At 47.6% G+C, this 12,640-nt stretch overlaps 1 protein-coding gene across 1 annotated transcript; it reads left to right on the forward strand.

Moving 5' to 3' along the window:
* Positions 1 to 1,970: 1,970 nt before the first annotated feature.
* On the forward strand, positions 1,971 to 9,513 carry TMEM37 (transmembrane protein 37). Its single transcript, XM_006277961.4, has 2 exons — positions 1,971 to 2,076; positions 5,418 to 9,513. Exons 1-2 carry the CDS (start codon positions 2,056 to 2,058, stop codon positions 5,988 to 5,990), a joined length of 594 nt encoding a protein of 197 aa, XP_006278023.1. The 5' UTR covers positions 1,971 to 2,055; the 3' UTR covers positions 5,991 to 9,513.
* The last annotated feature ends 3,127 nt before the right edge of the window (positions 9,514 to 12,640 follow it).

Consider the following 12,640-nt stretch of genomic DNA (forward strand, 5'->3'; position numbering starts at 1 on the left):
GGGATCTGCAAATCACCTCCAGGGCAGTGAGGCAGAAATGCAATGAGTTTTATTTACAATACATTTCATAGGATCCATAACCGGCTGTAGGAAAGGGTAATGCACATTTATGATCAAGCCTCCATGAATGAAAACAAGGCTGGAAAATGAAAAGCAGCGTTGCAACACTCCGTACAGCGTTTCCTATGTGCCCTAGAGATACAGACAAAGCTCTCAAACTTTTGTTTGAGCCTGCTCAAATCAATAGGATTCACACTGACTTCAGCAGGGCAGGATCAAGCCTCATGTCCTCTCAAGAGCACAGAGACAGAAGCCCACAAAGACAGGGAATAAAAGCTGCTGCATACACCAAGTCTTTGCAGAAGTGAGGAGTGCTACCACAAAGCGATATTTTCTTTCAAGGCATTTTGATCGTAAAAATGAGCATGTGAGGGATGACTCACTAGATTTCGTTCAAAGCTACATCAGCATAAAATGTAACTTCAGCATAAAATGTGTTGCACCGGACTTCGGCGCACGCAGGCTGCTTTAAAAATGGTGGATGCAGTCTAAGGCTTTCCCCCTGCCAAAGGGCGAATGCGTGTCCTGTTCACTACTGATCAAACTGCACCGCCTACGGAAAACCACATAACTTAGATAGATTCCAGCTCGGGCTTTCTGGATGTTTGGCCCTGGCCCTGGGGGCTGCAGAGAATACCTACATACTTTTCTTCCCTTCCAGGAAGAGCACACACCAACTGCTGAAACGTCCTTAGCTTGACGAAGGGTTTTTGAACCGGAAAGCTTGCTTAATAACTATTCTCCAACTATTTGGGTTGGTCTAATAAAAGATATCAAATTCACCCAAGGAACCTTGTCTGCCTACATACTGAAGGGGTTTCAATAGTGGAGTCAGTCCTCCACAGCCTTGTCACCGCTGAAGGTCTGCTTCGGTTCCAGCCATCAGTGACCAGCCGCAGAAAGAGCCCCCGGCACAAGGAGGCCAATCCATTAAACGTGCAATTAGTAAAAGTGCGGCTCCTCTTGGGTTGCAACCAGAGCAAACTGAACCAGCGCAGCTTGCATCTGCTCGTTTCCACCAGGGCTTTGGCAACCAGTCCCTGAGAGCCTTGGTGCAGAAGGCAGGGTAGAAGTGCACCTTCTAGACTAAATCAGAGGCATCTCTTACAGCACTGCATCCCCTTTTCCTAAGCAGCAGGTTTGCTTTGTCAGATGATCCCGTCATCAGGTGAAATAAACCCACTGCTGCAGAAGGTTTCGGCTGTGCCATCTGATTTAGACCATAAAGTCGCGTCTGCACGAGTGTGGATGTTTGGTTCCCCGGGGACAACTAGCAGCGAGACACCTTGTGCCACTACTAGTTGTCCCTGTGCCACCTACCCTCTGGCACGCAGCAGGTTACCCCAGGTGGGGTCAAATTTGGGGTCAGGGAGGACTTTTACCCCCATCAGATTGGCAGACTGGGGGGTGCCTTCTTCCGCAGCTTCTACCCCACATCTTTTCTATTAGCAGCCTTTCCTAGCAGCAGGCCGCCTCCCTGGGCCAACTCAGGGCATTAGGCTTTGAGCGCTGCCCGGTCGCAGACACCCCCTCAGCCTGACAAAGGGTATCGATACCCAAAAGCATGCTAAGACGAACTTTTCCAACCATTTGAGTTGGCTAATAAAAGAGATCAGATTTATTTTTTTTTTAATTGGTATCCAAATGAGCCCAAACTAATGCCAAACCAAAGAGTGCAGAACTGTAAGTGGTCTTACTACCAGCAAACACCCTCCAGCCCACCTGGGGCTTCAGGGGTTTCCAAACCCTTTGGCGGGCACCCTAAGTTTGGGCCCAACCTTTGGGCTTGGATGCTCCCGGGTTTTGCTTGCTATCAAGTGTGGGTTTCTATCGGGCTGGGCTGCAGCTGCATTTGCATCTCCTCCTCCTGCTGCCGGGGCGGACCCAGCCCGCAGCACCGCCCGGGGGCGGGGTGGGGCGGCGCTGCGGACGCAGCCCGGGGGTGCTGCAGGGTGGCGGCGGCGGCCCCGCGCCCCGGCCGGCGGCAGCAGCAGCATGACGGCGATCGCGGTGCAGGTGAGCGGGGCTCCGCCGCCCTGGCCGAGCAGCCTCGTGCCCGGGGGCCCGGCGCCCGCGGGAGCATCCCCGGGCTGCTGCTCGCCCTGTCGGGACCCGGGCGGGTGGCGCAAGCCATGCCTTTGTAGGAGATATTTGCAAAAAAAACCCCACCAAACCTTCTTTATTGGCAAGCTGCCGGGCACGCCGGGGGTAGGAGAAGGCAAAGGGGGACGTGTCTCCGCGGGGGAGGCGAGTCCGTGTTGGCAGCTGAAGGGGTTTGTTTGGAAGAGCTCCTGGTGCGCTTGAGTGCAGCCCGGCTCGCATCAAAGTTAGAGCAGTGTTGCCCTGCATGTGTCTGGTTTTCACTGGCGGTGTTGGCACTGCTGCGACCAGAGCTGGAGGCTCCTGGCTGGAGGGTCTTGCCCCTCCATGGACGGATTTGGGGTCAGGAAGGGGTTGCACCCCTTGCTCAGATTGGTGTGGATTAGGGGGTTGCCTTCTTCTGTAGCCCTCTCTCCCTCATGCACGTTGGCAGCGTTTCGTAGAAGCAGGACGCTGGCTGTTGGGTCCCTGCTTTGCCCGGGGCACGCTGGGGTGCTGCTTTGGCCCGGGCACGCTGGGGTGCTGCTTTGCCCGGGGCAGGTCGGGGTGCTGTGTCAGGGTCCCGGTAGTCTCACGTCGAGTTTAAATTATGCATTATGCAAGAGGGTTTGGATAGGGCTGATGCTGGCTCAGGACCTCTGGGGGGGTCCCTTCCAGGTTCGCATCTCTAGGACTTTGTGATTGTAAGTTGTGGCAGAGTGAGCTGGCAGACACCAGATCTAGTCCCTGGGGGAATCCTCTGTCAGGGGAAAGGATTTTAATCCTACCCTTGTTTCAGGCACCTGAAACTAGTCTGGGCAGGTCCCAGCAGATGCAGTTGCTGGAGGAATCAAGCCTGCAGTGTTTACCACACTCATTAGTAATGGGTAAGGTGATGTTTTTGCAAGGGATGCCCCTGGCTGGGAACTGGAGCCAGTTGGTAGTTGTGGGTGTTGAGCTCTTGAGTCACCCGGCAGCAGAGTGCGCAGGGCAAGGGACTGACCGCCTTGTTGGGTGTGCGGGGCGGTGTGCGGGGTGGCCGGGCCCTTTTCTTTGAGTGGGCATCAACGTAGTGCTGAGAAACAGCTGTCCTACAGGTGTGCTGGGGCACGATTCCTGAAGTGGAAATGATGTGCTGTTTGACGCAACTTAATACCTGATGACTCTCTTTCTATGTAGGACAGTAGCTTGGAAAAAAAGTAGAGCGCTTCCTCATTAATAGATGTGCCACAAAACTACTAGCTGCAAATTTGGAAGTATCCAAAGGAATACTTCATTTTAGAGATAAAAACTATATCCTGAGCCCTGCTACCATTGTCCTGAACAACAACGTTCCCTGCTAGGACTCTTTACTGTGTATATAGTAGGATCTGTTTAGCTAATCTTGAGAAAAGGATACTTGTGTAAATATATATCTATATGGATAGAACTTTAGATAGTTATAGATAGTTCTCTAGATACAGAACTATAGCTATAGATAGTTTTATATAGATAAATATTAAAAGGATTCAGGGTTAAAAAAAAATACAACATTTTTGTTTCGGCTTAGTACTTTCTTTAAAACCCTCCTGGCAGGTCAAACATGCCATTTCTGTCTCTGTTGTTTCCAGCTGGTGAATACATTTTCCCATTTTCCTTTTGGTGTAAAAGCCAAGCGCTGCTTTGTTTCATGAGCTTCCTGTTTGTGTCCCGGAACCGTCCATAGCCCGAGCCCCTCTTGCGCTAATGTTTGCTACTGAGTTAGTGTCCCATTTTGCTGCCTAGTTCTGGAGTAACAGAACGCAGAATTTAGGTGGGTATTAAAAAAAGAAAGAAAAGAAAGAAAATGGGTTTTTTGATGCTTGCAAATTTTTTTTTTCTCTTTTAAAGAGAGAATCCCTGGGTCAGACTGTGCTCCCCTGCTCATGTTGAACACTACAACATTACACTAAGAGCGGTCATCGCAGCAGAATTACTTGTAGAGTACAACCCTGACCCCAGCACCATACAGCTGTCTGCCCTGGAGCAGAAGGGGATGATGCCATGTCACCCGGGTTGGGAATCACTGCTCTCCGTTCTAAAGAAAGCCAGAGCATGACCCCAAATTATTTAGTAGTTGCCCCTCTAATCTCTGCAGAAGTACGTTTAAAACTGTTTCATAAAACAGGTGGCCTGCCTCTTCTTGCCGACACTGTCTAGTAGGAGTAAATGTGTGTGTAAATGTGAAATGTGGCATGTGCACCACACACCAACTGCAGCGCTTCCTCAGCCCAACAAAGGGTATTTAAACCCGAAAGCTTGCTAAGAAGAATTTTTCCAGCAATTTGAGTTTGTCTAATAAAAGATGTCCCATTTACTCAAAGAACCTTATCTGCCTAGTAGGAGTAAAGTCAGTTCAATTGATGGAGTTATGCTGGGGGGAAAACTGGTGTGAGGTGGGACCTGGGCTCTGGGTGTCATGCAAGCATGGGGGTGTTAATGCACCTGATAAAGTGCTGAGTGCATCAATGCGCCTAATTAATTCAATTTCCCCTGACGGCTCCTTTGAAAACTCCAGGTTAAATCTGGTGCATGCAGTGACGGGCATTATCTTTAATTGTTGTAGCTTCCTCTGCACCCTCCTGCTCTTCTGTAGCTGGTCAGTCATTTGGTTTGTACTCTTCCTTGGGTAGTCTCTCTCCCAAGGTGGTGGTTTTAATTGGAACAGAATATTGTCTGCATTTTTTTTAAATGATAAGGAAGCAAGGACTGTGCAAAATAGCTGTTGTTTGCATTATGGCTGCACAGTTGAAATCAAGGCTGTGTTGTGCTAGGCGTAGTACAGCAGCAGGGTAAGATAGTTTCTGCCTAAAGTCTTACTCCCAGAGTCATGCATTTGTGTTTGCACATGCAAATAGTTCCTCCAAAGTTAGTGGGACCATTCGCACACAAGCCTAAGCACAGGCACAAGCAATCACAGAGTTTGGCCTAAGGGGACAGAGCAACAATCAGGAGAGAGGATTATTGCAACTGAGGAGCAGGGAAATCAGTGACTTGCACAAAGTCTGACAGAGCTGGGAATTGAACCCAGACCTCCTGAGCCCTGCTGCATTCCCCTCTAGTGCTGTGTACTGTGTGTACAGTAGGATCTGTTGAGCTAATCTTGAGAAAAGGGCATTTGTGTGAATTCATCGTATTGTTCTTAAAGGCCACTTGGGTCCCTTTAACTCCCATATGTTTTGAACAGTGACAAAGATGTCGGTTTTAATCGCCTCTTTTTTTTTTCCTTTTTTTTTTTCTTTTGAAAATCTCCCTTTAAGGCCCAGCGGCTGCTTGTGCACAGAAGACCCCAGAAATCATTCTTTGAGACGTTCATCAGAAGCCTAATTATCTTGTGCGTTGCAATCGCCGTGGTCCTGTCCTCGATTTCAATCTGCGATGGCCACTGGCTCTTTGCCAAAGGCGAGCTGTTTGGACTGTGGCACTTCTGCACCATGGGCAACACCAGCGTGCTGACGTGTGTCACAGATCTCAGTCTGGCCAGCGTGGAAGGGATGAACATAGGAATGATTCTTGTGAGAAGCGTGGTCTCGTTCGCTGTCGTCATTGCAATATTTGGCCTGGAACTTCTGATGGTCTCCCAGGTCTGTGAAGATGCTAATTCAAGACGGAAATGGTCCATGGGATCGGTCCTCATTCTTCTCTCATTTCTGCTGTCATCCACTGGAGTCCTGAGTTTCTTAATGCTCCTGAAAGATCATATTACCTTCATGGGCTTCACACTCACATATTGGTGCGAGTTCATTGCCGCCTTCCTCTTCTTCCTCAATGGGATCAGCGGACTTCACATTAACAGCATAACGTACCCCTGGACCAGAGTCCGAAAAATGTAGAAACCGAGGGTGGATTCTGCTTTTCTGTGAGTCAGCCTTGCCAATTAGACTGGAAGATTCGGCGTCGAACCAAGTTTGGAAAGGACATCAGGGTTTGTTCTTGTTGTTTTCTTTGTCAGTCAGGTGTAAAGAGAAAAAGCGAGTCAGTCTGAGTGTCAGGAGCTGGACCCAGCGTTCATTCGAAATGGCTGCGGGATATTGATGGTGGAAAAAAATCAGCATCTGCTGTAGCCTTAAATCGAATTTCTGCTGTCATGACAGATAAAACACGGCTGGAAATCCAGAAAATTGCCATCTATACATGCAAGTTGTTCTAAAGTAGCAGGGACTTCTAGGCTGTGGCGTGCTGGTGTTTTGCTGTTGCTTTTGCGTCTCCTCCCCTACCCCATCCCCATCTCCCAGCTCCATCTCTGACCTCTCAGGAGTATGTGAAAAGTGTGTGAGAAGCATTGTATGCAGTGTGCCCACCCTTGCCAAGAGAGCGCCGCCTTAGTTTGTACAGATGTTATCTGTGCCTTGTCATACTCATTGGCATGGCCCATTGACAGCCTCTATCAGGGTTTCACTCCCCATTGTTCTCTCCATAAGCAACTAGTGAATCTGATCCAGGTCTCTGGGAATTTGGCATGGTTTCCAGCTGGCCTGGTTCTTATGCATCCCTTCTGCATGGGATTGTCTGTACATTTACTAAGATTAGGCTGTCAGGCCAGACTTTAATTTCCTCTCCATCCTGTTAGGGAATCACTGGGGCCAAATGCGGGTTGTAAGCGACCGGCAGAAAATTCTGCAAGAGAAGGCATGAAGTCCTTGGTCCTGCACCCGTCTGCCCTAGCATTGGTAGAGTACAGCCGTGTTCCCTTCTTCCATTCATGCAACTGAAAAAAGATGCTGGATCTGACCTCTTTAGTTGAGAAGATGCCTGTGTTGATTAAGCTTTAAAACTCCTTCAGGTTATAAAATCACTCTCGACAGTCTAGTCAAGTTCCTGCATGGCTGGCAGAAGCAGACTGCAAGCGGCCGACTTCAGTGTTTTCGAACAAGACTCCAGATTTATCCTTCCTGTTCAAAGAACAACACTCCATTGACCGTGGGCACAACCATTTATATGGTGTGCCAGAGGTTACAAGTAAAACTCTATGTTATACCCGCTGGTAAGATTTAATTAAGATGGGGTCATCATTGACCACAAGATGAACATGAGCCTGCAATGCGATGCTGCGGCTAGTAAAGCGACCAAAACGCTGGCTTGCATCTATAGATGCTTCTCAAACAAATCCCGAGACGTCATTCTCCCCCTGTACTCGGCCTTAGTGAGGCCGCAGCTGGAGTACCGCGTCCAGTTTTGGGCTCCACAATTCAAAAAGGATGTGGAGAAGCTTGAGAGAGTCCAGAGAAGAGCCACGCGCATGATCAGAGGTCAGGGAAGCAGACCCTATGATGACAGGCTGAGAGCCCTGGGGCTCTTTAGCCTGGAAAAGCGCAGGCTCAGGGGTGATCTGATGGCCACCTACAAGTTTATCAGGGATGACCACCAGTATCTAGGGGAACGTTTGTTCACCAGAGCACCCCAAGGGATGACGAGGACGAATGGTCACAAACTACTACAAGATGGTTTCAGGCTGGACATAAGGAAGAATTTCTTTACTGTCCGAGCCCCCAAGGTCTGGAACAGCCTGCCACCGGAGGTTGTTCAAGCGCCTTCATTGAACACCTTCAAGATGAAACTGGATGCTTATCTTGCTGGGATCCTATGACCCCAGCTGACGTCCTGCCCTTTGGGCGGGGGGCTGGACTCGATGATCTTCCGAGGTCCCTTCCAACCCTAATGCCTATGAAACTGAATTTTTATTCTAGCTCACTTTAAGACAAATGTTTAAACGCACTTCTTCGTAGCCCTTTGGGCGGGGGGCTGGACTCGATGATCTTCTGAGGTCCCTTCAAGCCCTAACGTCTACGAAGCTAGGTAGCTTGTTTGGCTCAAAAAATATTGAGCCAAAGCATCAATCTATCGTGCTACAGCAGTTTCTGAACTACTCTGCCACTCAACACACACAACATAACCAGCGAGTATATCTTGCAGAGTAAGTGTAAATGTAGCAGGGCAAGAACTTTACTTCGGCAAGTCATGAGTAAATGGTGTCATAGCTGAGAAGCTATTTTCACAGCCAAGAATCGCAAGCACTGACTATGCATACTTCCTGTTTTTGCTGACTATATAGTTAATTTCTTTCTTAGGGAAAAAGATTTTCACACCCCTCCCCTCTCCCAGAGATTTCATAACTTTTGCAGACTAAAACTCCTCAACCTCTTTGTTCCTCGCCAGATAGAGAAGAATGAGTTTTCAGTCCAGGCCTGCAAACATACTGTGTTTTGCTGAACTTCCATTGTTCGTTTGCATCCCAATTTGTCTTCCTGATAGGATAATGCACTGAGATCAGTTACCCCGGGTAACTCTTGATCTTGTCTCGGATGATGTCTGGGCCTATTCCTGCGTTCCTTGTGCACCGGTAACTCTTGTGGCCTTCAGCAGGAACGTGGAACGTATAAGGAATTCGGGACTTCGGCCCTCAATTTGCCTTTGAAATGTTGCACTGTGATCATAGCTACTTCTCTTATTCAAGTGAGGTGCTTTGGATTTGTTGAATTGCACTGTTTGTTTAAAATATGAGGCTAGCGGGCAGCCCTGCAAGCACTTAGTTTGTGTGAGTGGTCCCTTCGCGTCTAGTAAGACGACTTGCAGAAGCAGGAGTTTGCAAGGTTGAGCTCCCGGCGGTTGCAGGTTGGTTGTATCAATCTGTGGAGTGGCTTATGCCATCTTGCATGTTCCAGTAAATCGCATGGGGATACATAAACAGAGTACTGCTGGGTGCTGTGAACCTGGTGATAGAGCTCTTACATGACTCCTGGTTTGCCTCAGGGCCTGATACTCCATTAAATTACAATCCAAAAATGGGATTGGTAGCTTCCAAAAAATGGAAATTTATGTTTGCACTTCCTAGGGTGGGTCATCATAACACTAGCAGCTGGACCTAGCACCGTCCATTCACCTATCCTGTTTATTTGGGGGGCAAGAGAGGAAAATTGGAGTAGGCGTTTTTCTCCCCATCTGGTCAAGCCACCCCCCTCCCCCCAGTATCCCTCTAGCAAGCGGGACAAAGCAGACAATAAGTTACTGAGCCCACATAGGACACACAGCAGCCCTGAACTAGTTTATGAAGAAACAAGAAAAGTTGTTTTGGAAAAAATCCCCAACTGAAAAAAAAAAAACCTGCCAAGTTTCTTTTCAGTGAGCTTTGTATAACAGTTCTTTTGCTTTATTAAATTCTGAGTAGGGCATATTTTGTTAGTAAATGCTGCAGAACAGGATACTACTACTGTCGATTTGTTGGGACCATCAAATCTAATGATGTCTTTATGTACCATAAACTGTAATCTGTACCTTTTCTAAAGCCTGTTAAGACAACAAAAAGTGTGAGTCAATATTCCTGAAGTTTAATGTTTAAATAAACTACTTTTGAAATAAGTGGACTTTTCAATTCAGCTGCAGGTATTTTGTATGAAACCTTATGAATGAATCTTACTGGGGTATTTGAATTGCCCTCTTGCATATGTGTGCAGTCGCACGTGCACAGTGTGCAGGCTTGCATGTGTGTACACGTGCACGCGCACACACACGACAGGGAGATGGAAAACTGTTTCTTTGCATTTTGCTGCATTTATCCAAATGTGGCCAGCTGTGGCCTTCACCCACTTGATCTCCAGCGTGGAAGTGTGGCATACAGATATCTTGCGTCCTGATTCAAGCAGGTGAGCCATCTCTCTTTGTTAAAAGGCCTGGGACCACATTCAGTGCTACTACATGTAGAGTAGGAGCAGCCCCTCTATGCACACTAGCATTTCCATTACATGATGTGCTACTCTCACAAATACATGTTGTCTCTTTTTGTGTCATCTTAACCCAGTGGTTTTATTCAAAGGTTGCAGTTCTAGGGGTTAGATCGCTGGATCAGGAATCCAGATTTACGGTTCTGCTACAGAAGTTTTCTTTAGCCTTAGGCAAGTCAATTAGCAGCTATGCATTTAATATTTGGATTCACCTTTAATCAAGAAGGGTTTCCATGACCTATAAAAACAGGTATTGCATTAATCCTGAGCTACGCCCAGCCCTTTCGATGCCACTACTTGCACCGTGCTCTGAGATTACCCTCTTCTAGTGGCTTGAGGGCTTGTGAAGAGTTGCTCCATTAAGTGGAATAACTCATTTCTTAGCTCATGGAAAGGGTGTGCTTTGGCTCTTTGGCCTGTGTGTGAACATTTTTTTTTCTTCCCTCATATTGGCTTCAGTGGGAATACTTGTGTAAGTGATTGCACAGGTTTTTCAAGTACTGGAAGATGCGTGGTTGCAAGAAATTTTGGAAGTCCTCGTTGTTCGATGTCTCCTGATGCAAGGTATAGGGAATATGAAGGGACAGGGTGCTAAAAAAGGAACAAATCTAGTCCATGAACTCTGAAAATGGGCTTTTTGAGGGTCAAATATTACTTGCATTCTTTGTTCAGCAGCCAACATGGGGAGCCATGGGCTCCAGAACTCCAGGTTGTGCACTTCTCCTAACTTTGCCTTATTCCACATTTCTTTAAAAAAAAAAAAAGAAAAACAAAACAAAAATCCCTTCCCTAGTGATAACTTTCGTGTTGATCTTTTGTTCTGCTTAGCAAACAGCGTGACTTTAGTGTTTCAGGAATGAACACTGCTCTGTTCTGCCAGCACAGCATTATTCCTGTTACCAGAAATGTCCACAAACAGAGAAGAGCACTTCTGATGCCTGAAGTTCAACCAGGGGGCGGGGAAGCACTGCATTTCAGCGTCGTGCAGCACAGAAGCTTGATGGTTTTATTCCTTCAACTGTCAAGACCCATAGAAGTTGCATCCCTCCATATCTAGTGCTTAGGTTCAATGAGCTTGATCTTTCAGAAAGGCAAGCACAACGTCAGTCTTGCTGAAGTCAGTAGTGTCCTGCAAGGGCTCAGCACTCCTGAAAAACAGGCTGTGCTGCTTGACACCTGACAAACACCCAAACTACAGCAGGAAGGTGGACTCTGGAAAACACTTCCTCCTTGTTTTCAACCTGCATTAAAGCAGAACAAGTAGAGTAAGAGCCTTGGAAAACTTTATCTGGAGCTAGAACACCAGTTAAAAAAAAAAAAGGATAGTTGTAGACACTGAAGTTTTTATTCTAGTGCATTTAATATTTGGATTCACCTTTAATCCAGAAGGGTTTCCAAGACCTATAACTGGTATTGCACTAATCCTGAGCTATGCCCAGGCCTTTAGATGCCACCCCTTGCACCATGCTCTGAGACTACCTTCTTCTGATGGCCTGAGGGCTGGTGAAGAGTTGCATCATATCTGTATTTATGACATCACATTAAATGTCTTGACTTATGTCAGTAGATTGACAGAGAAGGAAAGATGTTGCTTTCTTCTCATTTAAAACAATTGGATGCAATGAATGACTGAAATGTTGATACCCAAAATGAGAATGTGCAGATAGTTCAGCTTCTCTTGGCCGTATTTCAGGTGTGCCTATAGAAAATAAGGTTAATGTTTTTTATGTTTCTTGAAATGTCAGCCAAGACAGGGAAGAAACTTTAATTGTAAGTGGGTTGACTGACCCTGCCTGTCTCCCTTCCAAGTACTTTTTTGTGGCTGGGAGCCCCATCAACTGAGGGGCTCCCAGCCACAGGGATGCATCACCTGCTGCCAGCCCCGCAGCTGGCAAGGCTTGCAGCGGTGGCAGGGCTCTCCCCGCTTCCCCTGCTGCAGGTCCTGCACGTCACAAGTTTTGTGGTGGCGGCAGTATCCTCCTCACAGCCCCTACTGGGAGCCCCATGGTTGGACCCTATATCAATCTACGATAACACTTTCAGTGGAGGTAGCGTTCCTGGCTGCCCACACTGCAAGGTTGTGATGGGATCTAATGCACAATCCCGCATGCATGCTTCTGCCGTGCACATGTGATTTTGTAGGAGCTGCGATTGTGTGGCTTGCACGTTGGATCCTATTGTGCCTTTACCTGCACGTGTAGAGAGGCCTTATGCTCGAGTAGGAAAGGTGTAGCATAATACTGAACCACGAGACTAGGTGCCAGGGACTAAGAATACGCCAAGTGGGGACTACTCACGGGCCTACTCTTTCCCCATAATAGGAGAGCTGAACCAGGGCATTTTACCCATCAGTGAAATGAGGCTAAGCTGCACTAGTTTGGTTTTTACCAGCGATCACAGAGTAAAAGCAGACATGGAAGTAGTCACAGCGCTTCACTTGCTCTGCAGTTAAGCTGCCACCCACTCCTAACTTGCGTGTCCATTCCTGACCCTGGTTCCAGTGCCCCTTCCATTTGTTGTCTTGGGCAAATAACTGAAAAGGACAAAGTCAACCTGAAATCCAGCTGCTGCCAAAAGCAGAAGTGAAAAGGTTGCAGGCAGGCTCCTGGAAAGCCTGGATAATTCATGGCTTCACTGGCATTTTTCTATTTTTTAAATAATTGCACTTTCCTGTTGTGAAGAGACCTACACCAGCAACAGGGGAAAACCAGAGCAGGCACAAAAGGCCAGATTATGCAACCCCCCTCCTGAGGATGAGTCCCTTC

The sequence above is a fragment of the Alligator mississippiensis genome, chromosome 4 (assembly GCF_030867095.1).
Source record: "Alligator mississippiensis isolate rAllMis1 chromosome 4, rAllMis1, whole genome shotgun sequence".
NCBI classification, from domain to species: Eukaryota; Metazoa; Chordata; order Crocodylia; family Alligatoridae; genus Alligator; species Alligator mississippiensis.

Coding starts and splice junctions, on each gene's coding strand:
- TMEM37 (XM_006277961.4), top strand. CDS start 2,056: ATGACGGCGATCGCGGTGCAG. Junction 2,077..5,417: donor TGACGGCGATCGCGGTGCAG/GTGAGCGGGGCT, acceptor TCTCCCTTTAAG/GCCCAGCGGCTGCTTGTGCA.